The sequence below is a fragment of the Trachurus japonicus genome, chromosome 24, assembly GCF_045865225.1.
Source record: "Trachurus japonicus isolate A0001 chromosome 24, Traja_1.0".
Lineage (NCBI taxonomy): Eukaryota > Metazoa > Chordata > Actinopteri > Carangiformes > Carangidae > Trachurus > Trachurus japonicus.
The window spans coordinates 2,936,104-2,963,072 of record NC_140930.1 but is presented as its reverse complement, the minus strand read 5'-3'; the positions used below and the strand labels follow the sequence as shown (position 1 = coordinate 2,963,072).

The 26,969-nt window shown below is 42.1% G+C and overlaps 2 protein-coding genes across 2 annotated transcripts in view; one reads left to right on the top strand and one right to left on the bottom strand.

Moving 5' to 3' along the window:
* The first annotated feature begins 504 nt into the window (after positions 1-504).
* ndufaf7 (NADH:ubiquinone oxidoreductase complex assembly factor 7) lies at positions 505-14,810 on the top strand. Its single transcript, XM_085770749.1, has 10 exons — positions 505-840; positions 1,268-1,440; positions 1,529-1,609; positions 2,662-2,772; positions 3,872-4,085; positions 4,712-4,770; positions 6,423-6,536; positions 11,302-11,445; positions 12,433-12,606; positions 14,547-14,810. The coding sequence occupies exons 1-10, from the start codon at positions 774-776 to the stop codon at positions 14,769-14,771; spliced, it is 1,362 nt and encodes a 453-aa protein (XP_085626875.1). The 5' UTR covers positions 505-773; the 3' UTR covers positions 14,772-14,810.
* A 4,694-nt stretch (positions 14,811-19,504) lies between these two features.
* Positions 19,505-26,969, bottom strand: part of LOC146961138 (serine/threonine-protein kinase D3-like) — a 54,797-nt gene continuing 47,332 nt past the window's right edge. The window contains exons 15-19 of the mRNA XM_085770748.1: positions 26,641-26,802; positions 25,112-25,210; positions 23,924-24,191; positions 22,649-22,734; positions 19,505-20,889 (exon numbers count right to left, since the gene is read on the bottom strand). Coding sequence (XP_085626874.1) covers positions 20,716-20,889; positions 22,649-22,734; positions 23,924-24,191; positions 25,112-25,210; positions 26,641-26,802 — 789 coding nt within the window. The 3' untranslated portion in view covers positions 19,505-20,715. The remainder of the gene's footprint in view (positions 20,890-22,648; positions 22,735-23,923; positions 24,192-25,111; positions 25,211-26,640; positions 26,803-26,969) is intronic.

Below are 26,969 nucleotides of genomic sequence, written 5' to 3'. Positions count from 1 at the left end.
CCTACTACGTCACGCGGGTCATCCAATCAGAGGGTTTGTTGTTACCGAGTGACGTCAAGTTAGCCGTTGGAAGACAAACCGACACAGGAAGTGAGCGAAATACGAGTTTTAAAAGTAAAAGCGTCAAATAATATTGCAAAAAAAAAGCTGCCTACACCGTTGATGGAGGGTGTACTCGGGCATTTTATTTTTAAAATACTGTTTATTTATGGTATTAGGCTGTATTCAATATCTATTTGAATATATTTTCCTTTTATTGTTATGTATTAGCTTATTTTCACGTAAAACAGCTGACTAACATCCGGAAACAAACACAAAAACACAACACACATGTAAAAACATCAGACAGCTAAATGAAATACACACAATAAATCGAATTAATTCAAATTTATCTAACCCCAGAGAGTAAAAATGTAGCTTTATGCAAATGTAAAAGTCAAAAGTTATTTTATTGTGAAAGGTTGACCGGAACTAGCATCTTTGGTCTCATCGCTAACTTGACGGAAACTTTGACATTTAGCGCCTGTACGAGCAGCACGTTGTAGCTTCTATTAACTTCACATGAACAAACACAGACAAGAGATAAACAGACACATGTAGATCTTTATTCTTTTATATCCGAGGCTAAAAACACGCATGTCTTTATCTAGTAGCTAACGTGGCTAATGCTAACCGGCTAATCCTGGCAGAGAGTTTTATCTCCTCCGGGTCAAAGTCATGTGTGTGTGTCTCAGTCAGGTGTTTTAGTTTAAAGTGGATGAAAACAGAGCAGAATGAGGAGTTTATTGTGTGTTCAGACTCGACAGCTGCTCCGAGGAGCCTGCACTTCACCAGCAGCAGGTCAGTGCATCTATTTATGAACAAATATGAATATAATGACTAAATATGACTCTTAAATGTATAAAATTAACCATTTTCTCCTGTTGTGACGCCTAAATTACACTTAATGTGAGTTAATTACATTTTTATTGATTAATTATAATAGCTAGGTCCAGTTTATATTCATAGAAATGCTGAAAATACAATATCAAGGCTCCAGACTGAATTTTACCCCTAAAATTTGAGACAGCACAAGTAAATTCATCCATCTGCACATGTAATACCAGTAAATTTGACTCAAAAATCTGTAATCTGTCATTACAGTTGTCAGGCCCAATGCGTGTGAGGATCATAAATGAAAAGGAAATGTGAATATTTGTGTTAAAAGTGGATTTAAGCCCCTAAATGTTCTGCTTGTGCCCCTAAGATTTCATTTCTTCTGTGTCAGTGCGATGGCGAGCAGCTCAGACGGTCAGACCCCTCAGCAGCAGCAGTAGTTCCCCCCCAGGTGAAGACAGACCCCCACCCTCCATGCTGCGACACCTCACCTCCAAAATAAAAGCCACAGGTCCGATTCCCGTGGCCGAGTACATGAGGGAGGTGCTGACCAACCCGGTGGCGGTCAGTGAAAAGTGTCTGTGTGTTGTTATTCATCTTTATAAACCCCTGAGCCGTCAGTCAGTCCGGTTTGTCCTGTTTGTCCTCTCAGGGTTACTACGTGAGGAGCAACATGCTGGGACCGGACGGAGACTTCATCACGTCACCGGAGATCAGTCAGATCTTTGGAGAGGTGAGAAACACTCAGGATCCTCTCAGTCTCACGTCTCAGGGTCAGGGGGAAACTTTATTGTCTTGGGCGTCAGAAACAGTCACATAAAAACACTCATTAATACTATTAAAAACAGGATTAATGCTGCGTTTGAGACCAGTCAGAACTCAGATCTTTCCAACCTTCTACGTGATAAAGCCCAACTTGGCGAAGTCGGAGAATAAAACCTCCCCGACTTCTCTGAGAATCAGTCGTTTGTCGTCACACAACAATCTGCACCCGTACAGAACCACGTCGTTGATGGTAAAACATCAATTAAAACGCGTTTAAATACTAAATTGTCTAGGGCTGCCCCCAAATAGTCGACCAAACACTGGTCGACCAAAAAAACATTAGCCGACCAAAATTTCATCGGTCGATTGGTCGCAGGAAAAAAAACTCAAACATTTGGAGCCGTGTCTTGTCAAAATTTAGCCAAAATCAATATGACTGAACTGCATATGAAAGGCTATAGGGCTTTTAATTTGAAGGGCCAGAGGGCCGACTAAACGCTATAAATGACGACTACTGGTCGACCAAGAAAATCTTTGGTCGGAGGCAGCCCTATAAATTACATTAAAATGTTGTTTTTTAATAGTTTTTATGCCCTTTGTGATGTTTTTATACCTTATACGTGAAGCACTTTGAATGTAAAGTTTGGTTATTCGGTCGTGGTGCGACTCGACGCTTTGCAGTCAGAACTCAGAGTTTTCACCTGGGAGTTTCCGAGTTCCAAGTCGTCTCAAACGCAGCATAAAAACCAAAAACATTCACATCAAACAGACGTAGACGACATTTACTGTAACAATGTGACGTCTCATTATTGTTTGTGTTGTGTTCAGTGTTTATGAACCAACATCTGATCCAGTGAAACAGACTCCACCTCCGTCTGCTCCGTCTGATAAGAGAAGATGTGACGTCCTGTTTGTCTTCTGATACTGTGTGTGTGTGTGTGTGTGTGTGTGTGTGTGTGTGTGTGTGTGTGTGTGTGTGTGTGTGTGTGTGTGTGTGTGTGTGTGTGTGTGTGTGCGCAGCTGCTGGGGGTGTGGGTGGTCAGTGAGTGGATGGGAGCTGGAGGACCCAAACAGCTGCAGCTGGTGGAGCTCGGACCGGGGAAAGGATCGTTGGCCAGCGACGTCCTCAGGGTGAGAATCGAGCCGGCGATCAGCAGCTCTGACTCTGACTGTCTGATTTGACCTTTGACCTCCATCATCATCATCTCGCTGTGACTTTCAGGAGAAAGCTCAACAACAGCACAAGATAAAAGATAAAACTGATTCTAGTGACATAATTATGTTTATTGTAAAGAAAATTATAAAAACAAAAAGGGTTGAAACTAAATAAAAACTAAAATAAGGAGGCATTATACAGATAAATACTTTATTTATCACTTAGTGGGAATTTACCTTTCCTTCCACTCGTATAAAGCAATATCAATATTATCATATAATAACAGTTGATAAATGATAATTAAGATAATGTAATATTCCATTTTTTTAAATTTGTATTTGTTTCTAATTATAAAATAATTTTGGCTTTAACAAATAAAATCTTGATCATCTATAGAGCAAAAACAGCCTCATTTAACCTCAACACCACATCTGTAGAATAATAATAATAAACTAAGTTCATGTTATCTTTTATAAAACTTGTGTTTCATGTTAAAAGTTCAGTTAAACTCAATATTTAGATTATAGATTATAGATATAGATAGACTTAACATACAGCTCTGGAAAAAAAATAAGAGAGCACTTTCACAAATGTTTGTTAAAAGCATCTCTACATGTATGACAGTCATTCTTTTCTTTTCTTTTTTAAACACCAACACAAACACAACTCATTCTCCTTAATGAGACACTGACGAGGTCATCACCTGAACCAGATTATAAAAACCACTGCTGGGATTAAACATTGACATTATCCCACTAAAACTGATTCATAAACTCTTCCTGAGTTAAAATATTCCTGCTGTGTTGTTTAGGAATAAATATGAACATGTTTTCTTTGCATTAATATTATTATTCAAGGTCTGAAAAGACTTGATATTTTTGTTATTTAGACAAGTTTAGTCATTTTCAGCCAATAAAAGCTCTAAATGACAATATTTTTATTTCAATTTTACTCAAACACATACCTATGAATAGTAAAACCAGAGAAACTGATCATTTTGGGAGTGGTCTCTTCATTTCTTTCAGAGCTGTAAGTATCTCTAAGTATAATCACCATGTTGCTCTAACCCCCCAGGTGTTCGGTCAGCTGCGCTCGGTGCTGGGTCCGGTCTCCGTGTCTCTGCACCTGGTGGAGGTGAGTCCGGTTCTGAGTCGTCTTCAGGCTCAGACGCTGACGGGGTCTCGGAGCAGCGAGGCGGCGGCCGAGGACGAGCCGGTTTACCGCCGCGGGGAGACGGAGACCGGGCTGCCCGTGTCCTGGTACCGTCGCCTGGACGACGTCCCGCCAGGTGAGTCCACGTCTCATCGTCTTCATCATCATCATCATCATGTTTCAAGTTTCAAGTTTCAATACTTTATTGCCATGTCAACAACATTGTTGATTGGGATTTGTTTCAGTGGGCTTCACACACTGACATAAACACACAACATACACACAGCCGGTGCATATTCTCATTTGCCCAGGTCATAGTATTTCAAAGGAGGTTAAATCGAAAGCAACTGGACTTAGTTATTTGTCTAGGAAGACGTTTCACCTTCATCCAAGAGGCTTCATCAGTTCATGTAGCATCTGACCAGGCTGGGACTGGTCCAACTATCTGGTGTGGAGACTCACTATTTAACCTCTTGTGTAGAGGTTAAATAGTGAGGTTAGAGGTTAGGTTAGAGGAAGAGGTTAAATAGTGAGTAAGTCCAGTTGCTTTCGATTTAACCTCCTTTGAAACATACACACAGTACAGTACATGATAAAAGAGTAAAGTGAACAGAGTAATAAATAGATAATCAATAAATCAATAGATAAATATAAATATGGCACATTAAAACAATACCCTGTCCCTCTAATGGACATCATCAGAGGCAGCGACGACGGGACTCATCTGTTTGTGTCTCTGTGTCTTTGTGTCTTTGTCTTCAGGCTTCAGCATCTTCCTGGCCCACGAGTTCTTTGACGCTCTGCCCGTCCACAAGTTCCAGGTCAGAGCAGCAACGAGTCGCTACACAACATACAACATACAACATACACAACATACAAAATACACAACGTACAACTTCATTGTATTGAAACCATAGGACTCAGGGCTCCAGACTTATGGAGGTACATTTGTGTCTTTATTATTCAATCAAAAACAAAAAAAGTTGATTTAAACAAAAAAGATATTTTCAATCAAAACAAACTTCACTTCAATCAAAAAAAAAAAATTGAGACCCAAAAATGGCATTTAAACCCTTTTTTTTCTTTGATTGAAAAGGGTTTTTTTTTTTTTAATTGAAGTGAGTTATTATTTGATTGAAAATATCTTTTTTGTTTAAATCAACTTTTTTTTTTGATTGAATAATAAAGACACAAATATCCTACCCATAATATGGCCCAAATACAAAAAAGTCTGATGACTTTAATCCAAGAAAATATTTTCAATCAAACAATAACTCACCTCAATAAAAAACAAAAAAACCTTTTCAAAGAAAAAAAAAATGCTTGAATGCAATTTTCTGGGTCTCTTTTTTTCTTTGATTGAAATGTTTTTATTGAAGTAAAGTTTGTTTTGATTGAATAACACAAATGTACCTCCATACAGACTAACTTTTTTTTTATTACCAGGAGCACAGTGGCTCCTAACTTCAAATTTTAGGAACACAAGCAGAGAATTTAGGGGCAAAAATCGACTTTTAACGCAAATGTTGACATTTCCCTTTCATTCATGATCCTCACACACACATTGGTCTGACATCTGTAATGACAGATTCCAGATTATTTGAGTCGCTTTGTCCACGTTTCACCAGTGTTACAAAAAAAAAAGTCAAATTTACTGGTTGTACATGTGCAGATGGATGAATTTACTTGTGCTGTCTCAAATTTTAGGGGTAAAATGCAGTCTGGAGCCTTGATATTGAATTTTCAGCATTTAGATCAATATAAACTGGACTTATCTATTATAATTTATCAATAAAAATGTAATTAACTCATATTAAGTGTAATTTAAGCGTCACAACAGGAGAAAATTGGTAATTTTAGACATAGACAGAGATATTTAAGAGTCATATTTAGTCATTAAAGTCATATATTTGTCCATAAATAGATGCACTGACCTGCTGCTGGTGACGTGCAGGCTCCTCTGAACACACAGTAAACTCCTGGAATGACAGTCAAAGTCCAGATTCTTTGAGTCGCCTCTTCCTCTTATCACCAGTGTTAAAAAAAGAAAGAAAGAAAAAAAGGCAAATTTACTGGTTGAACATGAAAGAATAGATGAAAAATTAACTTGCATTGTTTCAAATTTTATGGGCAAAATGCCTCCGTTTAGGGTCTGGAGATCACATTCTTTCACCAGCAGGTGGCGCCAAACAGACAGGAAACATGAAACTGACTCGGAGTCGGTGCAGATGTTTGTATCAGCAGCTGAGTGAAGTTTACATACTGTATGTAGATAAAGACGTGTAGACGATGACTGCTCCTCTGACTGCTCCTCCTGCTCCTCCTGCTCCTCCTGTTCCTCCTCCTGCTCCCCCTGCTCCTCCTGCTACTCCTGCCCCTTCTGCTCCTGCTGCTCCTCCTGCTCCTCCTGCTCCTCCTGCTCCTCTGACTGCTCCTCCTGCTGCTCCTCCTGCTCCTCCTGCTCCTCCCACAGCGGACGCCTAAAGGCTGGAGGGAGGTGCTGGTCGACATCCACCCGGAGGAACCGGAGCAGCTGAGGTTCGTCATGGCTCCGTCTGCGACTCTGGCCTCGTCCACTCTGCTACAGGTGAGAGCAGGAAACACTGGTATTATTATTAATAATATTAATATTATTATCAATCAATCAATCAATTTGTTTATTTCGGGCATGTCAATTTAAATCATCATCATCACACTTCATCTTAGTTCAAGTACAGGGTATCCGCGGGGTCTTGAAAAGTATTAAAAGGTGATAAATCAATTTGGGGAAAATTAAGGCCCTTAAAAAGTATTAAAAAGTCTTTTCACGACTTTATAAAGTCTTAAATTTTGAAGGTATTTTTTCTAAATTAGCTGTCCAAGAGTTTGAGTCGTAAAAAACATTGTGAAAGTGTGTGAATTTATTCATTTTATGCAATGTGTTCTTTTGTTTTTTTGCCTTTGATTTATTATTCCAGCCTATTTTGAATTCTGTTGTATCATAGTGGTCTATAGTCTTTATCACAAACTAAAACTGTTAAGTTGAAAGTGTCACTGATGTAAATGGTTACAGCTTGAAGTGGTGGTGAGGTGACGAAAAATATTGAGAAGGTCTTGAAAAAGTCTTAAAAAGGTTTTAAAATTAACTTCAAGATTCCTGTATATACCCTGAAGTAATACAATACACATGGCCAAAAGGGAAAGCGGGAGAAGCAAAAGCTTATCTAGTCCCGCCCCCATTGTTATTGTTATTATCAGTTTATACAAAAAGAAAAGGTTATAGTTTTACTTTACTTCATTTGTTTATTTGGATGGGACAGTGCACATCAAAGAACATATAAAAACATGTAAATGTGCCGGATTATAGCAGCACTGGTAGTATTATTATAAATATTATTATTAATATTGTTATTTTCAGTTTATACAAAAAGAAAAGGTTATAGTTTTAATTTCACATTCTTGTCCTTCTGGTCTGTTGGTTCATCACAGACCGGATCAGCAGAGGAAACGGGTCCATTTTAGGATTTTTTTCACGTTTCAAAGAAGATTTATTGTTGTTTTTAAAAGGAACGTGAAACAGGAACATGAAAGGAAATGAAACGATGAGGTCAGACCTTAAAAAACCTGAAATGAAACTAATGACACAGTATAAAGATCCTGTTTAACTCTGATAGAAACACATCATTACTCACTACAACTCGTGAAGAATCTGCTCACGTGTCTTTAAACTGTTTCTACAACAAAATAAAAAAGAATCTCTTCAGGTTTTTTCTTTGTGCGGCTCCTCGTTGAGTTTGATGCTGCTGAAGAGAAACACTGAGACTCTGTCCTTGGAGCTCAGAACAGAGGAGGAGGAGGAGGAGGAGGAGGAAGAGAGAGAGGAGGAATGATAAAGAAGAGGAGGAGGAGGAAGAGGAGAAGGAGAAGGAAGGAGAGGAAGAAGAGGAGAGAGAGGAGGAATGACAAAGAGGAGGAGGAGGAGGGAGGAAGAGGAGGAGAAAGAGGAGGAATAGGAAGTAGAAGGAGAAGGAGGGAAGAGGAGAGAGGAGGAGGAAGAAGAGGTGGGAGGGAGGAGGGAGAGGAGGAGTAAGAGGAGGGATGATAAAGAGGAGGAGGTAGAGGGGGAATGATAAAGAAGAGGAGGAGGAGGAGGAGGAATGATAAGGAGGAGCAGGAAGAGGAGGAAAGATAAAGATGGGGGGAGGAAGAAGAAGAGGAGGAGGAAGAGGAGGAGGAGTGATAAAGAGGAGGAGAAAGAGGAGGAATGATAAAGCGGAGGAAGAGGAGGAATGATAAGGAGAAGGAGGAAAAGGAGGAGGAGGAATGATAAAGAAGAGGAGGAGGAATGATAAAGAGGAGTAGGAGGAAGAAGAGGAGGAGAAAGAGGAAGAAGAGGAGGAATGATAAAGAGGAGGAGGAGAAAGAGGAAGAGGAGGAATGATAAAGAGGAAGAAGAAGAAGAAGAAGAAGAAGAGGAGGAATGATAAAGAGGAGGAGGAGAAAGAGGAAGAGGAGCAGGAAGAGGAATGATAAAGAGGAGGAGGAGAAAGAGGAAGAAGGGGAATGATAAAGAGGAAGAGGAGGAGGAATGATAAAGAGGAGGAGGAGAGATGAAGAGGGGGAGGAGGGAGGAAGAGGAGGAGGAAGGGAGAGGAGGAAGAGGAAAGAGGAGGAGGAAGAGGAGAAATGATAAAGAGGAGGAGGAGGATGAAGAAGAGGAGGGGGAAGAAGAGGAGGAGGTGGGGAGAAGAGGAGGAGAAGGAGGATGAAGAGGAGGAGGGAGGGAAGAGGAGGAGAAGGAGAGAGAGGAGGATGGTGGGGGAGAAGAGGAGGGAGGAAGAGGAGGAGGAGGGAGAAGATGAAGAGGAGGAGGAGGAGTGGAGAGGAAGAGTAGGAGAAAGAAGAGGAATGATAAAGAGGAGGAGAAAGAGGAGGAGTGGGGAGGAAGAGGAGGAGAAAGAGGAGGAATGATAAAGCGGGGGAGGAAGAGGAGTGGGGAGGAGGAAGAGGAATGATAAAGAGGAGGAGGAGGAGAAAGAGGAGGAGGAAGAGGAGGAGGATGAATGATAAAGATAAAGAAGAGGAGGAGGAAGAGGAGGAGGAGAAGGAGGGATGAAGAGGAGGAGTATATGAGTGAGGAGGCTCTAAAGGCAGCGGAGGTTCAGGTTCATGTGAGAGACGACTTATGGCAGTTTGATTATTTCCACGTCTTTAATCTTTGATCGCCATGGAAACGCACTCCTCACACACACACACACACACACACACTCACACACACACACACACTCTGGTTTTATTGCCTCCATCTGTTTTTTTATTGCCATCGATTCGTTCACACACTCCTTTGATTCGGCCGCTCGCTCGCTTTGATCGTCCTGCCAGAGGATGACATCATCCCGACCTCATCTTCATCATCATCATCTTCATCCTCATCATCATCATCATCCTCAGTTGGGATGAAGAAGCTCCGCAGCTTTTAAGGAGGCGTCTGTGAAATGTTTCAGTCCACCTTAAAGGGATACGCCAACATTTTTTTTTTCGTGTCTTGCCTCACTCCCGAGTCCATGACCAGCAGATAGACACCATCCTTTCGACTGTGCGTGCAGTAACCATGGAGATAGAGCCGTATCGCCGTAATTAGCTTAGCTCAAACACTGGAAGTGTATAGGTAGTGTTAGCCTGCCTCCTACCTAAAGTTGCTAATTAGCTTAGCTCAAACGCTGGAAGTGTATGGGTAGTGTTAGCCTGCCTCCTACCTAAAGTCGCTAATTAGCTTAGCTCAAACGCTGGAAGTGTATGGGTAGTGTTAGCCTGCCTCCACCTAAAGTCGCTAATTAGCTTAGCTCAAACGCTGGAAGTGTATGGGTAGTGTTAGCCTGCCTCCACCTAAAGTCGCTAATTAGCTTAGCTCAAACACTGGAAGTGTATGGGTAGTGTTAGCCTGCCTCCACCTAAAGTCGCTAGTTAGCTTAGCTCAAACACTGGAAGTGTATGGGTAGTGTTAGCCTGCCTCCACCTAAAGTCGCTAGTTAGCTTAGCTCAAACACTGGAAGTGTATGGGTAGTGTTAGCCTGCCTCCACCTAAAGTCGCTAGTTAGCTTAGCTCAAACACTGGAAGTGTATGGGTAGTGTTAGCCTGCCTCCACCTAAAGTCGCTAATTAGCTTAGCTCAAACACTGGAAGTGTATGGGTAGTGTTAGCCTGCCTCCACCTAAAGTCGCTAGTTAGCTTAGCTCAAACACTGGAAGTGTATGGGTAGTGTTAGCCTGCCTCCACCTAAAGTCGTCAGAGAAACTCTTCAGCAACTCTAAACGGAAACCGGCGGGCCGATCTTCGTCTCAGAGCTGACAAAACTCTCCGGTAAGGCATCTTGAGCGGTCAAATGCCGCTAACGGGACCAGATCGATCAAAACGGAGGGTTTAAGCAAAGACGCTTTATTTTGGTTCAAGCTAGCTACATCGAGGGTAGGTTAGCTTCCTGTTTCAAAGTAAAAGCACAAATTCTATCGTCGTGGTTTTCTGTACGTAAAGGGCAACGGGTGTTTTATTTTGTGAAAGTAACCGGAAGTGCGTTGGTCACAACGGCTAGCTTGAGTAGCGCCGAATTCGACCGAACAAAATTGTAAACAGCTGGTATTTAGACAAATTAACGACACACTCCTGATCTAAACGGCTACTTTCTCACCTAAACATGTTTGAAATGTTAATAAAGTGATATATTTACAGAGTTTAGAGCTAAAATGAAATCAGCTTCTGACTGTTGATTTCGGCTCGGTAGGAGGCAGGCTAACGCTACCCATACACTTCCAGTGTTTGAGCTAAGCTAATTAGCGACTTTAGGTAGGGGGCAGGCTAACACTACCCATACACTTCCAGCATTTGAGCTAAGCTAATTAGCGACTTTAGGTAGGAGGCAGGCTAACACTACCCATACACTTCCAGCGTTTGAGCTAAGCTAATTAGCGACTTTAGGTAGGAGGCAGGCTAACACTACCCATACACTTCCAGAGTTTAAGCTAAGCTAATTAGCGACTTTAGGTGGAAGCAGGCTAACACTACCTATACACTTCCAGCGTTTGAGCTAAGCTAATTAGCGACTTTAGGTGGAGGCAGGCTAACACTACCCATACACTTCCAGCATTTGAGCTAAGCTAATTAGCGACTTTAGGTGGAGGCAGGCTAACACTACCCATACACTTTCAGTGTTTGAGCTAAGCTAATTACGGCGATACGGCTCTATCTCCCTTGTTACTGCACGCACAGTCGAAAGGATGGTGTCTATCTGCTGGTCATGGACTCAGGAGTGAGGCAAGACACGAAGAAAAAAAATGTTGGCGTATCCCTTTAAGTTACTGTGTGTGTGTGTGTGTCAGGCGGACGAGCGGCGGGACCATGTGGAGGTGTGTCCAGAGGGCGGAGTCATCGTGCAGCAGCTCGCCCGCCGGATCGTGGAGGACGGCGGCGCGGCGCTGATCGCCGACTACGGCCACGACGGAACCAAGACCGACACGTTCAGAGTGAGTTCAGAGACTTAAAGGACAATTCCGTGCAAATTCAACTCGGGGGTGTATTTTCCTAACATTTTCGGTCTAAAAGAAGGAATCTGAAGATTTTCTGTTTAATTGCTCCTGTTTTGCGGTAGTTGTGTCTGTCCCCGCGTCGCCACGGCAGCGATGATGAATGGGAGCGGATTGAAGTTCTGCTGTTTAGGCTGTTTCCATCCCTCAAAGCCACAGACAGCGTCAGACGGCGACTCAAACATGCAGCCAGAAGTTTATTTTCTTCAAGCAAGTCAAGAGTTGATGTGTTCACTGCAAAAACTCAAAATCTTTCCAAGAATATTTGTCTTATTTCTTGTCAAAATGTCTAATTTCTAGTCTAAACTAATCTCTTTCCATTTAAAATAAGACTCATCGCCTAAAAATGTACTTGTTTTTAGATCATTTTCACTTGTTTCAAACAAATTTTTACTTAAAACAAGTACAAGAATCTGCCAGTGAAATCAAGTTTTTTGTGCTTGTAATGAGAAAGAAAAACTTGCTCCACTATCAGATTGTTCTACTTATTTCAAGTGAAAATCTGCTTGAAAGAAGTTTAAAAAGTGTCTAAAAACAAGCTGCTTTTTAATGTGATGAGTCTTATTTTAAGTAGAATTAGATTTGTTTTGACTAGAAATTACATTTTGACTAGAAATAAGACAAATATTCTTGGTAAGATTTTGAGTTTTTGCAGTGTTTATGACACAAACGGGAGCTTCCGACTGCACGTGAACACACCGAGCGTGCCAACTTTGAATTAGATTTAGTTTTACAAACATGTCGGCTTGCTTGAAGTAGATAATCTTTAGATTCCTTCTTTTAGACCTAAAATGTTAGGAAACTACATCCCTGGGTTGAATTTACCTGGAATTGTCCTTTAAACTAAATGACAGGAGGAAACAGAGTCTTTATCTGCCTCTCTGTGTTTGTTTGTTTGTTGTGTTTAACGTCCTTGTCCTCCATCAGGGGTTCAAAGGTCACCAGCTGCACCACGTGCTGGCGGCGCCCGGCTCGGCCGACCTCACCGCCGACGTGGACTTCAGCTACCTGCGGCGGATGGCCGGAGGGGGCGTGGCCTGTCTGGGCCCAATCACTCAGAGGGAGTTCCTCAAGAACATGGGCATCGACACACGGATGCAGGTGAAGCCGTCTTTTTTAAATGGATTTTAAAGGGATAGTTCAACATTTTAGTCAGATCCTCCTCTCACCATAATAAGCTCTATAGTCACAGCAGTAGGTTCATCATCACCTTTAATTATCGGTGCATGAATCAAACTCATCAAACGCACAATCCAACAACTCCACAACGCTCTGGTGGACGGAAGTTGTGAGCTGCACATTCACCACGCTATGAGATAATAACACAACATTACCAGACAGAGTTGTTTTAGAGGGAAATGCATCCGGAACTACATTCTAGACATGGCTGCTGGGCGGAGGGATTTCAAAAGAGAAAGTAGTTCAGAGAATTTGCTTCACGTGTCATGATTATAGATTTTTCTTGATGCGATTATTGTCGGAGAATTAATCATGGTATTACGATTATCACAATTATTATGCATTAATTCATTTCACAGCACTATAAATGTATAAAATCAAATATAGTCAAAATATAATTACATTGCTAATTATATAGCCAAAATATTTTAAGTAGCTATTAATATAGGACCAAGTAACTTTGTTTTCGTTCCGTGTGTGTTGCGCTAATCTGCCGACATGGTTCAGACATAATCTTTTTAGGAAAGCGACGGTATTTAGGAACCTTCAGATTAAATAATTGTAATGTTTAATACCGGAATTAATTGTGAAAATGAGTAATTGTGACAGTCCTAGTCCTAATGTTACATAATGTTACATAATGTTACATAATGTTACATGATTATCTCATAGCGTGGTGAATGTGTCCCAACTTGTCCACCAGAGCGTTGTGGAGTTGTTGGATTGTGTATTTGATGAGTTTGATGAGGGACAGGGGACCTGTACCGTTCACCAACATTGTGTTCACTGAGCAGCTCACGTCTCTGCTCCGCCGATCTCAAAACAACATGCACCGATACTTACTGTAAAGGTGATGAACCTACTGCTATGACTATAGGGATTATGGTGAGAGGAGGATCTAACTAAAATGTTGAACTGTCCCTTTAACACTAAGAGATATTGTAAGGTCTGGCAGCCTTTTAGTTCTTCTTTTTGAGTTTTCATCTGCTCCTTTTTCTTTACTGTTTAGACTTGTATTTGTGGTGTATGTTTTGAGTCTTACTGTCTTCTGTCTTTTTTATAGGAATGGGATGTTTGTTGTTTAAAGGGATAGTTCACCCAAAATTGAAATTTCATTATCTCCCCCCAATTTCATTATCTACTCACCCTCATGTGGACTAACAAGGGCTGGGAGAAGTTTCAGAGTCCTCCGTGGCTTCTCTGAGTTACAGGGGGTCTCGGTGTGTCTGCAGTGCATGTCCATATAACGGTTGCAAATGGATACCAACTGTCTTCGTAACAAAAAGACACACCAAAAAACATCCAGATACCTCCATGCTGCTCGTATGTAATATCCGTCTTGTATTGAAGCCCCGAAATGCGAAATTGTCCCGGAAAAAATTAAATAAATCTATTTTTCAAGCTTGTTTGTAGCGGAAGCTCCTCTTCCCAGTGACGAACCAGGAAGAGGAGCTTCGAGAAGCTTCCGCTACAAAACAAGCTTGAAATATAGACTTATTAAAATTTTTTCGGGACAATTTCGCATTTCGGGGCTTCAATACAAGACGGACATTACATACGAGCAGCATGGAGGTATCTGGATGTTTTTTGGTGTGTCTTTTTGTTACGAAGACAGTTGGTATCCATTTGCAACCGTTATATGGACATGCACTGCTACGCCGAGACCCCCTGTAACTCAGAGAAGCCACGGAGGACTCTGAAACTTCTCCCAGCCCTTAGTCCACATGAGGGGGAGGAGATAATGAGTGAAATTTCAATTTTGGGTGAACTATCCCTTTAAATACAAAAAAATCAATAAAAACACTTTAATTATTATGATTAACAACCGATTGTTTTCATCTGTGTCCCTCTGTCCTGTGCAGGTTCTGCTGAGGAGCTGCTCCGAGCCGTCCACCAGGAAGCAGCTGATCAGCAGCTACGACATGCTGACCAGCCCCGAGCAGATGGGCGAGCGCTTCCACTTCTTCAGCCTGCTGCACCCCAGCCGCCTCGCTGCCCCCAAGAAGGCCGAGGGGCTGAAGCTGGAGAAGAAGAAGAGCCCGGCGCCGCTGCCCGTGGGCGGCTTCACCCAGCTCAGCTTCTCCTGAGGGACAGAGAGAGAGAGACACGTCTGGAAAACAGCTGCAAACTGAGACACAGGATCATGTTCATGTTTCATATTTAATCATCGACGCACGATACAGGAAGTGACGCGTCGCCACAGTCAGTCCTATGAACTTTAAAGGGATACTGTAGTTCAACATTTTTGGCAAATTGTCCCATTGCCATAATCCCTATAGTCATAGCAGTAGGTTCGTTACCTTTAATTGTCGGTGCAAGATGTTTTTAGAACGGCGGAGCAGAGCCGTGAGCTGCTCAGAGCTACGCTACGGAGGCTCATTATGGGATTTCTTGGTTTCAAACTCATCAAACTCATCAAATACACAATCCAACAACTCCACAACGCTCTGGTGGACAAGTTGTGAGCTGCACATTCACCACACTATGAGATAATAACACAACGTTACCACACAGAGTTGTTTTAGAGAGAAATACATGCAAAACCGCTGATGCACGTTGCCTTCAGGGACAGTTTTTCATCAACAGTCTCTGTATTTCCCTCTAAAACAACTCTGTGTGGCAACGTTGTGTTATTATCTCATAGCGTGGTGAATGTGCAGTAGAGGCTGACATTTTATCGGGATTCCCGCGGGACACGGGATTCCCGCGGGATTCCCGTGATTCAGGAGTCAATTTATTTTGAATCACGTGATCGGGACGTGACGGGAAAAAATGTAAACGGGAGTGAACGGGACCGGGAGTCAAAGCGCGACATTCAAAGAAGCACAAGCCAGGATGGTGCGCTCAAAACGGTCCAAAAGTTTTAAGTGTGTGGACTGATGCACACTGCACACACCCTCAGTGATCACTGTCCTGGCTCCGTAGCGGTGTACCTAAATCAACATACCGGTAGGGAAACGTTTTCGGCCAGTCAGACTGACTCAGAGGAGTCAGCTGATGCGGCGGCGTAATCTCCACCTCGCATTAAACAGCTGATGCACACTGCACACCCTCAGTGATCACTGTCGTGGCTACGTAGCGGTGTGTAACCTGTGTAAATCAACATACCGGTAGGCAATTAAACGTTTTCCGCCAGTCAGAGGAGTCAGCTGATGCGGCGGTAGGGTTGGGCGGTATGAGCAAAATCTTATATCACGGTATGAGTAATTTCATATCACGGTAACGGTATATATCACGGTATGTTTTTTTCCCCCTGTAAATTCAATTAATGGCTTAAAATAACCATACTGTCGCATTTGATCATTTTCCTCTTTTATTTTTTAACTTGGATTTCTATTTTAAAAAAAAACAAAAAAACAGGAAAAATGCCAGAGCAGTCTGGCTCCAGTTAGTGCAATTATATAAAAAGAAATCACAACATCACAAATTTGCATTTTACAAAAATGCCTCTGGTCTGTGCTGTCTACGGCTGTTCAAACAGGTCAAACCGGGAAAATAAAAAAAGTTACTTTAGAGTTCCTAAGGTAGTAAGTAAAGTTTACAGTCTATGGTAGTACGGGCTCAAATGTCAACAACTGACGGAAAAACAGTGGTTGGGTGGGAGGGACGGAAGTGACCATAATAAACAAACAGCCTGTCCTACAGTAAAAATGGCACATAGAAAGAGGAGTAAAGCAATATGTTAAGCAGCAATATATATTTAAGCATCAAAGATGTTCAATCAAACCTACATAGTTTGAAATAACGTTTAAAACACACACAGCCAGTGTCACAACTAAGCATAAAAAGTCCGCTAGCTTAATGCTAACGTATAATGTAAAACACCATAGACGGGCTAACAGAAATTAGCATCGCTTATAACCTGACTTACTCCTCTTCTGAAAAACTCTGACAAGTCAAACTTTAGGATGTGTTAGAGGTCTAATTCATCTGTCTAAACATCAGAACTATGACACATGAAACGGTAAACACAGCTGATCGATCGAAAAAAATTACGGCTGGAGAGCAGTCTGCTGCAGTGCCGGCTCCCCCGTGTGTCGAGGCGGTCTAACTACAGTGACTTCAGAGAGATGCTGCAGACATCTGCTCTTTCTCCGGTATAAACGGTATTGCAAAATCTCTACCGGTAGACATTTTATACCGTCACACGGTATAATACCGTCATACCGCCCAACCCTATGCGGCGGCGTAATCTCCATCTCGTATTAAACAGGTGATGCAGACAAGCAAAAAATAAAGAAAGAAAAAGAGAGAGAGGGAGAGAGAAAGGACGAGGAGGGCGTTCATTATCACTAATTGAAATCCTAACAAAACAAGACGGTAGATGTGTTGACGCCACATCTACCGTCTTGTTTTGTCTGTCATTCAGCCTGCAGTGCGCTGAGGGAGAGAGAGGGGAGGGGGGATCTATGATGACTGTGTTCATAGAAAAAATCGGGAACAGGACGGGATCGGGAGTGATTTATTCGGGATTTGAACGGGACAGGATTTTTTTTTTTACTTTGTCACGGGACCGGGACGGGACGGGATTTTTTTTGCGGGAGCGGGACGGGGCGGGATTGAAAAAACACTCCCGTGTCAGCCTCTAATGTGCAGCTCACAACTTGTCCACCAGAGCGTTGTGGAGTTGTTGGATTGTGTATTTGATGAGTTTGATGAGGGAAACCAACCAAGAAATCCCATAATGAGCCTCCGTAGCGTAGCTCTGAGCAGCTCACGGCTCTGCTCCGCCGTTCTAAAAACACCTTGCACCGACAATTAAATGTAACGAACCTACTGCTATGACTATAGGGATTATGGCAATGGGCCAATTTGCCAAAATGTTTGGAACTGAACTGATGAACTATAACCCCCTTTAAGTTTTGTTTTCTCTCAAAGTCGGTTGTAAAAAAATATTTAAAAATAAAAAGTTAGAAAATAAAGCTGTATCGGTGAGTTTTTATTAGACACAGTTACTTCCTGTCACCTGATGGAGCGACAGCAGTGAAGTGAGACGGTGCCGGAGGTCAAAGGTCGTCCCGTCTGTCCGTCCGTCCCGCTGCAGGAGGATCTGTCTCTGTCTCCGTCCACATCTTGAAGCATTTTCCCTGCAGCCGTTCTTCACATCAACGCTGCTGCTGCTGCTGCTGCTGCTGCTGCTGCTGCTGCTGCTGCTGCTGCTGCTCCGGTAGCAATTAACAGATTCAGTTACACATGTGGGGGCTGTGGGGGCTGTGGGGGGGGCAGCAGAGCGAGGAGGAGATCATGTTCAGGGTTCATAATTAAATGATCGTTTCCAAACTTCCTGCTGTGGATCGTTATCAGGACGGAGGAGTTATTTTTTGTTTTTTTTCCAGGTTAATTTGATGAACGACTCGAACATTTGGTGGAAATTAGAGGATTTCACTGCAAAAACTCAAAATCTTTCCAAGAATATTTGTCTTATTTCTGGTCAAAATGTCTCATTTCTAGTCAAAACTAACCTCTTTCCACTTAAAATAAGACTCATCACCTAAAATTTTACTTGTTTTTAGATCATTTTCACTTGTAACAAGTAGAAAAATCTGCCAGTGAAAGCAAGTTTTTTGTGCTTGTAATAAGAAAGAAAAACTTGCTCCACTGTCAGATTTTTCTACTTATTTCAAGTGAAAATCTGCTTGAAAGAAGTAAAAAGTGTCTAAAAACAAGCTACTTTTAATATGATGAGTTTCATTTTAAGTAGAATGAGATTTGTTTTGACTATAGAAATGACATTTTGACTAGAAATAAGACAAATATTCTTGGTAAGATATTTGAGTTTTTGCAGTGTTTATTATTGAAGCTACTGAGTTTGAACTTCTTCAGGTTTCTCTCTCCACCAATTTGAGTTTAGACACAATTTAACACAAAATTTGACAAATGTATTTATAATCCAATAAATTTAAGTGTTAAAATCTTGTAGCAGCACTTTATCTATTAATGACACATGGTTAAATCAGGATCTCTGTGAATTTAACAAGGAAAAGAAACAGGATTTCAAGTGTTTTTGTTGCTAAAACTTAAATATTACTGAACACAACCAAGAGTAAAGGTTAAAATCTGTTTCACCTCCAGTATTAAAGCCTCAGAGATCAATTCTTCAGCTGGAGGAACCAGGGTCTATATGTGTGACGGGTCATCGACAGTAGAATAATAATAAAATGTACTTTTCTCCATTTACCTCCTCAATTCATCAGAATATGAAGATCAAGACAATGATTAGTTCCTGTGAATGAGATGATGAATAAAAACCAGAGTTTCTCCATGTTCAGCCTTCCAGCTTTAATATTTTCCCATCAAAATCATCAACATGACAAAAGCACAGTTTCTTGCAAAAATATAAAATGTGACATAAATTCTCAGGTTGGAGTCAGATAAGTTTTTTTTTTTCTGTTTTTTTTTGGTTTCAGGTTTTTCCACAGAAAAAGACAATAGCAGCTCGATTCTCAGCTCGTCTTCAACTAAACTAAAAGAAAAGAATCTGAAAATAACTCGGTTTGTTTTTTTTATGCAAAAGTGAAATGTTTGTTTGTTGAACAGACTGGTTTCTACGGATGAATATAAATGTTTTAAAGCAACATTGCAGAGTTTATCGGCCTTAAAATAATGTTTCCAGACTCATTGCAATGGTAGAAAAATGGTTAAAACAAGGACATGAAATTAACTTCCAACACCCTGAACTGTGCTTTCAGAAAAATGCTAACAATGCAAAACATTTTCTCAAAGCTTTAAGCACAGATTTCCTGAGATGATAAGAAGTTAGCAGTTAATATGCTAACATTAGCAAGGTAAGTTCAATAACAAATATAATGCTGTTAGCTACACAAGCTAATCTAAGACACTAGTTTCTTTGTGCTGATTGGTTTGTTTTGTTTTTTGCCCTGGTCATGTTTATTAAAGATGCAGTGTGCAATGTTAGCAAACTCACAATATAATGAAAAACTGTGGGATTTTTCTTAACCATCCTGATATTCAGCCTGTTAGCATGCTAATGTTAACATGGAAATGCTAATCTCTAGCCTACTCTCTTTAAGTAGTTAGCAGAGTCAAAATGGGCACAATTATTACATTTTTCTTTAATATTTGCTCATTAGCATGCTAATGTTTACATGTGAAAAAGCAAATGTGAGTCAGCATGACCCATTAGCCTCTAGACGTAGCCTACTTTGGATAATTTTTTACGTGTTTTCAAATGTGATACAGTAGGCTAGTGGGAGTTGTGTCCTATTAATAATTTTAACCCCATATGCCCAGTTTAGACATTAAATTATTACTGTCAAATAACTATAGAGACCCTGTGTAAATAATGTTTGTATGTGATTGACTGAGTGACTGAGTTTTCATTTCCCTGAGACCAACCAACCAATCAGAATTTGGCCAACTGAGACTCTTGAAACCAATTATGGTGATTTTTTGTACTTCTGCATTAAAAAAAACAAAACCAGAAGTTATTTTCAGTTCATTTCTCCAGTAAAATATTTCCCCGCTAGTGCAAAGACATCCCAAACAACATTATAATCAGATCACCGTCAAGTCATAACGTGTTTGTTTCTTCTGAGTTTCACTTCTGGGTTCAACTCAACATGTAAAACACTTCCTGAAAAGCTTCATGAGATCGAAAAAAAAGAAAGAAGTAACAACGACGTAATAAAAACAGGTTATTTGAGCTGAAGAGGTGTATTATAAAGTCTCAGTCTGGACTGGTTTGGTTTGGTTTGTAGCTCAACCTTCTGTGGCTCAACTGGCAGTGAGTGAAGACAGATTATTTAACAGACTAAATATTGAATCTCAGGAAAAACTAAAATAAACCTCTTCGGGTTTCGGCTCCGTTTGTTATGGCTTTAAAAAAAATAACAGGAAAAAGGTAAAAATGTGTTAAAATCGTCTCTGGACCTGAGAGCTTCCACCGTCTTCACAGAGCTGCCCGACCCCCACGACCTCTTTATCCTCTTTATCGCACGCCACCGCCGCCGCCATGGGGATGGCTCACGGTCTCCATGGTGACAGTTGCCATTGACTCCTTAGCAGCCGTCTCTACGGGTCCTCGTCCATGTCGTCCAGGTTGGGCGACATGATGAAGTGTTTGGGGTAGTGCAGGCCTTGCTCGTCGGCGTGCTCCTCCCACCGCGCGTCGTCGCTCTCGTGCGTGATGTAGCGCTCGCCGCGCCGCGTCTCGAACTCACGCAGGTCCAGCCAGGTCTGGTAGTCCTAGGCAACAACGACGAAGCCCAGACAGCAAAGAGTTAGTGAGACCAATACAAGTCAGAGCGGACGGTTGATGACGGAACAAAATACCTCGAAATAAAAGTACAACTACAAGTTAAACTGGTGCAGCTTTGTCCTGTAGTTCAATTACACTGCCCGTCCAAAAAACAAAGTCACCACTTGGATTTAAAGCAGAAGTAAGGTGAATATTCGTGTTAATCTAAGTCTTAAATAGTTGTATCTTCCGACAGCAATCACTTCTATAGAGTGTTTGGTCTGAAACACGGGTCTGTCAGTCACTCTGCTCTGCTCTGAGCCCAGGAGAAAACTTTCCTTGTATCCTACAACCTTTATCCAATGAGGAGAGAGAACGGCATAAAGGGGCAGTCCTCTCTGTGCGTGCAGCCAAGGAATGTGGTGACGTAGGGACGAGGGCGGGGACTGATAACTCCATCGGCTGACAGGAAGTTAGACAAAACCACCGGATCACTTACTTCTGCTTTAACTAAGCTAATTGAGCCTCCCATTGGATAATTACTGCATGGATGAATATGTTTCAACTTATTTAACCCTAACTGATGCAGCCTCATTTTCTCAATGTCAGAAGACGAATCTTGTGGTCGTGGAAAAGATGTTTATCTTTGCCAGAAGGGTCAAATTAATGGCATCAAGCAAATAAAACATCTAAGGAAGATTGTTAAAACTACAACTGTCCAACGCATTATTGAAAACTGGAAGGAGAGTGGGGAAGAAATGTGGTCCAATGTGACAACAGACTCCAGACCTGAACCCCATTAAGAATCTTTGAAAAATTAAAGGGATAGTTCAACATTTTGGCAAATTGGCCCATTGCCATAATCGCTATAGTCATAGCAGTAGGTTCGTTACCTTTAATTGTCGGTGCAAGCTATTTTTAGAACGGCGGAGTAGAGCCGTGAGCTGCTCAGAGCTACGCTACGGAGGCTCATTATGGGATTTCTTGGTTTCAAACTCATCATCAAACTCATCAAATACACAATCCAACAACTCCACAACGCTCTGGTGGACAAGTTGTGAGCTGCACATTCACCACGCTATGAGATAATAACACAACGTTACCACACAGAGTTGTTTTAGAGGGAAATTCATGCAAAACCACTGATGCACGTTGCCTTCAGGGACAGTTTTTCATCAAGCAGTCTCTGTATTTCCCTCTAAAACAACTCTGTGTGGTAACGTTGTGTTATTATCTCATAGCATGGTGAATGTGCAGCTCACAACTTGTCCACCAGAGCGTTGTGGAGTTGTTGGATTGTGTATTTGATGAGTTTGATGAGGGAAACCAAGAAATCCCATGATCCCGAACCTACTGCTAAAACTATAGGGATTACTATGGCAATGGGCCAATTTGCCAAAATGTTAAACTATCCCTTTACAGTAATGCAACTCTAGACGGAAATAAATGTTGTGACATTATTGAAACCGAAATCAAAGCTAAAGCAATTCAACAAAATATTAGAGTGTGTGACTTTTTGGACGGGCAGTGTAGCCTATAATCTGTTCATCTTTATTTACTGGTAGTGGTGTTGCATCACAGCTACAGTGAAAGTGAAGAGGCCGTTATGCTTGAGTGAAAAGTGCTTGAGTTATCTGATTGATCACAAACACTGATCAGACCAGTGGTTTACCTGTAAAACCTGGTCACCCAGAGCGTCTGGAAGGTTGATTGACGGCCTTATCTGTTGTCACACCACATCTAATCAGATTGAGGACAGTGTGTTACCTGCAGCCAGGGGTGGCTCAGCGACTTGTCCACGCTGTAGCGCTTCCTCATCTTCACCTGCAGCAGGTTGTTGATCACGTCTGTGGCTGCGAACAGGAACAGAAACACAGACTGACTGTCAGACCAAAGGTTGTCAAAAACAAATTGAACGGCACCAAACTCGGAAATTACAGGTCGGAAACTCGGGTATCATTTCAGCGCTCCGACTTGACGTCACAACAACATCAAAACATGGCGGCCCTCGTCTTAAACGGTTAGAATTTAGACATTCTAAGTTATTCGTTGAGGTTTTAATGCATAATTTTGCAGTAGCCGATACGAAATACGTTTATATTTAGCTGTAATTGTTGTATTGTGTGAAATTGTGTTCCTCGTATGTGGCGGAAATAACGTTTAATAACGGTTATCAAGGCTATAACGTCTCCTCTCCTCTTCATTTGCCTCCAAAATAAACATAATTTACTGCTGCATATATTTTTCGTATTAAAGGGATAGTAGCATTTTTTAAAAGTGGTGTTGTATGATCTACAAATAGCCCCTAAGTACTTTAATTGCAGTAGAAGACTCTCTACACTCCTCCCATTAGCAACGCCAGCCCATAATAACCCTGCCCAGAGATTTACAACATACATTGTTGTGAATGGACCCAAAGAAACGGCCTATTTTCACAGTTCCATTGTTCTCTATAATATAATTTTTTCCAGCCCTTCAAAGTGCAGGAAAAACACAGTTTTTATTTGGACCTAACCAACTGCTGATCGGCGGGCGCTAACCCTGGGCGGAGGGATACGTGAGTTGATTAGGTCCAAACAAAAACTGTGTTTTTCCTGCACTTTGAAGGGCTGGAAAAAATTATATTATAGCGAACAATGGAACTGTTTATTTTTTTTTCAGGTAAAACCTCTTTTAGGCCGTGAAAATAGGCCGTTTCTTTGGGTCTGTTCACAACACTGTATGTTGTAAATCTCTGGGCAGGGCTATTATGGGCTGGCGTTGGTAACGGGAGGAGTGCAGAGAGTCTTCTACTGCAATTAAAGTACTTAGGGGCTATTTGTAGATCATACAACCCCACTTTAAAAAAAATGATACTATCCCTTTAAGCTATAAGCCACAATACGCCAAACTTCCTTTGTGTATCCATGTTTTTTCTCGTCCGAGTTTCTGCAGCGTGAACGCAATGATATCGGAAATTTTGGAAATTTCCGAGTTGGGAATTCCGACCTCGGAGTTGTTTTGAACGCAACACGACGAGGCCTTGAACGTCTCGTCTCGTACCTTCCTCTGAGATCTCCTTCCAGGGGTTGGACGGGTACATGAAGGCGGCGTTCTGGATCTGGTCGTTGATGTCTTCGTCCTCGTTGAAGGGGAACGTCCCGCTCAGACTGACGTAGATGATGACGCCGACCGACCACATGTCCAGAGAGCGGTTGTAGCCTTTGCTGCGAAGAACCTCCGGCGCCAGATAGGCCGGGGTGCCCACCACCGAGCGGCGGAAAGACTTCTCCCCGATGATACGGGCGAAGCCGAAGTCACAGAGTTTCACCTGGAAGGAAAAGAGAAAAAAAGAAGAAGAAGGAGTGAACGTAGAGGTCTTTGGAAAAACCCGGCAACCCGAAAACCCGAGGTTCCGACCCGGCTCGGGTCTTGGGTCCATTCACAAGAAGTGACACCGGGGCCGGGTCGAAAACCAGGAAAGTTTGTCTCGGGGCTCGGGGCTCTTATTGTGAAAGGCCAGTACCCGAGAGGACCCAACGATTGGCTGTCACAGCTGTCAATCACCCCCGCCGTCCCCCCCACGTGATGAAAACAACTACACGACTCTTATGATGACGTCAAAGGTGACAGTTCAAGCTAAAGTTAGAGCCTAGGTCAGGACTCGGGGCAGTTAAAAAGTTTGTTTATTAACGTAACGTTATGGTTAATGGTTCAAAATAGTTAAACAATCGAGTTGCCGTAGCGCGTTGTTACCGCGGTAACGTAATGCTCCGCAAAGCACATGGAAACTCCAAAATTATAACGTTAATTAAACAAGAGGAAATGAGCGGTGGATTGGCGTTAGCAACGGCTAAGAAGAAGGATTACAGTACATGACCATCTAAACAAGAAAATGGCAACGTGGATTTATTTCTGTTTACATCACTTTATGGCCAGGGGGGGCTGGCAGCGGAAGAAGACTACGTTTAGGTAAGAAACAGAAAGTAGTAGCTAATAAAAACAAGTCTTATTTAACGCTAGACAACTTGTATTAAATCATAAAGCAACTCAGACATTTCATGTCCACGGGTTTTTTAGGGTGCCACTAAGCTCATATTTACAGTAACAGCTCGGGTCCAGTCGGCTCCGGGCACAATTTTCTCGGGTCCATTTGGGTTCGGGTCCGTCAAATTGGACCCGTGAAGACCTCTAAGTGAACGTTTGTTGAAAAGAAACCATGACTTCAGCTTCTTGTTGTGTTGCTCTGACCTGAGGAAAAGGTTCAGCCGAGGCCAAGAGGACGTTCTCCGGCTTCAGGTCACAGTGGACGATGTTCTTGAAGTGAAGGTGTCTGAGGGCCACGAGGATCTGAGGACACAACGTTGTCAGTGATTTAAAACAAACCTCTAAGAAGATCTCAGTGTGAGTCCATAATCTCACTTTAGGAGTTCTAGAAATGTTGGGTTCATGAGGAAAAAACTGCGTTTTGTGTTAAGTCACAGTGAGATTTTACCTTTGCCAGGTCAATGTTTGTGCTATTTTGATGGGATTCCTCTGAGAGATCACATTCAATATGACCTTCACCAAATTTGTAGGGTTTCCCTCCAGACTTCAAATATATTCCACCTTGACCATTGATCCTTTTCCAAACCGTTCATCATCCTTGAGTCCAAATTAAAGGTGTTCAGAAAAAGCTGTTTGGCCTGTTTGTCGCGCCTCCTTCCACGAGTTGCCGCACGAGTTTACTCGAGTAAGGAAAACAAATTTGATTGGGCGTAATATTCAATGTTTGGCGGCGGGACCGAGCTCGGTGTGTGTATGTGTGTGTGTGTGCGAGTATGTTTAGCTAACATAGCCAATGACGGTTTATCTTTGACGTAGTTAACTGTTAGCGGGAGCATGACGTCTGTCCTACTTCCTATTTCTCCGACTTAAAGCAGAAGTAAGGTGAATGTTTGTGTTAATATAAGTCTTAAGCAGCAATCACTTCTATAGAGTGTTTGGTCTGAAACACGGGTCTGTCAGTCACTCTGCTCTGCTGTAAGCCGAGGAGAAAACTTTCCTTGTATCCTACAACCTTTATCCAATGAGGAGAGAGAACGGCATAAAGGGGCAGTCCTCTCTGTGTGTGCAGCCAAGGGATGCAATGATGAATGTGGTGACGTAGGGACGAGGGCGGGGACTGCTAACTCCATCTGCTGACAGGAAGTTAGACAAAGCCACCGGATCGCTTACTTCTGCTTTAAGTAACCTTAAACCTAAACATAACACCATAATAACTGGGATTAATGACTAGTGGGAGAAATGAGCGGTCGGACGTCGGACGTTTGGGCGGTGGGACTGACGTATGCTCCCCACTGTTAGCTAGTTGGCTAGCTACGTTATAGCTTGCTAACTTAGCTAGCGAGGCTAAGTGATGGAGCGCAGGGATCCGGAGGAGGAGAGAGGAGTAGAGACGGAGGAGAGTTTGTGTCGGTGGTGGTGGACGTCTCTCCTCGTTTTTCTCAAGACGTTTGATTGACAGATGACTGATCCAATTGGCTGATGAATCGTGAGCAAAGTGATGCATAATTTATGTGCCTGCATTATCCAATGCAAAAAAAATCTACCCCACTTTCATCCCAGATTTACTCAAAAATAGAATTTTGCACAAAGTTTGGGCTACATCGTCTGATAGATGAGTTATTACACAAATTTTAAGACCCATAGTCGGCTCAAATTCAATTTTAATTATCACCAAAGTTGAAGAAGTTCCCTCAGGACTTTCCATCACATTACGAAAACGTGTCGCCACTGACCTGAGTGACCAGGAACTTGGTGAGGCGTTCAGGGAGTCGACTCTTCTCGCTGGATAAAATCATCTCCAACATGTCGCCGTGGAGCTTCTCCATGACGACGAACACCTGCTCGGGCGTCTCGAACATGCACTCCAGGTTCACGATGCCGGGGTGGTGGAGGTTCTGTCAGGGACAAGACGAGACGAAAATTTGACGAGATTGTCCAAGATGAGTCATTTAACAGTGTGTGTGGTTTGTTTACACTTTAGGATCAGACCTGGTTTGACTTGATTTAAAGGAATAGTTCACCAAAAAATGAAATTCAGGGGAGGCCGGTTCGTAATCCACCG

Bases quoted from the DNA above. Each gene is read 5' to 3' on its own strand.
- ndufaf7 (XM_085770749.1), top strand. From the start codon at position 774: ATGAGGAGTTTATTGTGTGTTCAGACTCGACAGCTGCTCCGAGGAGCC. The intron at 841-1,267 runs GTCAGTGCATCT...CTTCTGTGTCAG, and splicing joins CTGCACTTCACCAGCAGCAG to TGCGATGGCGAGCAGCTCAG. The intron at 4,086-4,711 runs GTGAGTCCACGT...CTTTGTCTTCAG, and splicing joins CCTGGACGACGTCCCGCCAG to GCTTCAGCATCTTCCTGGCC.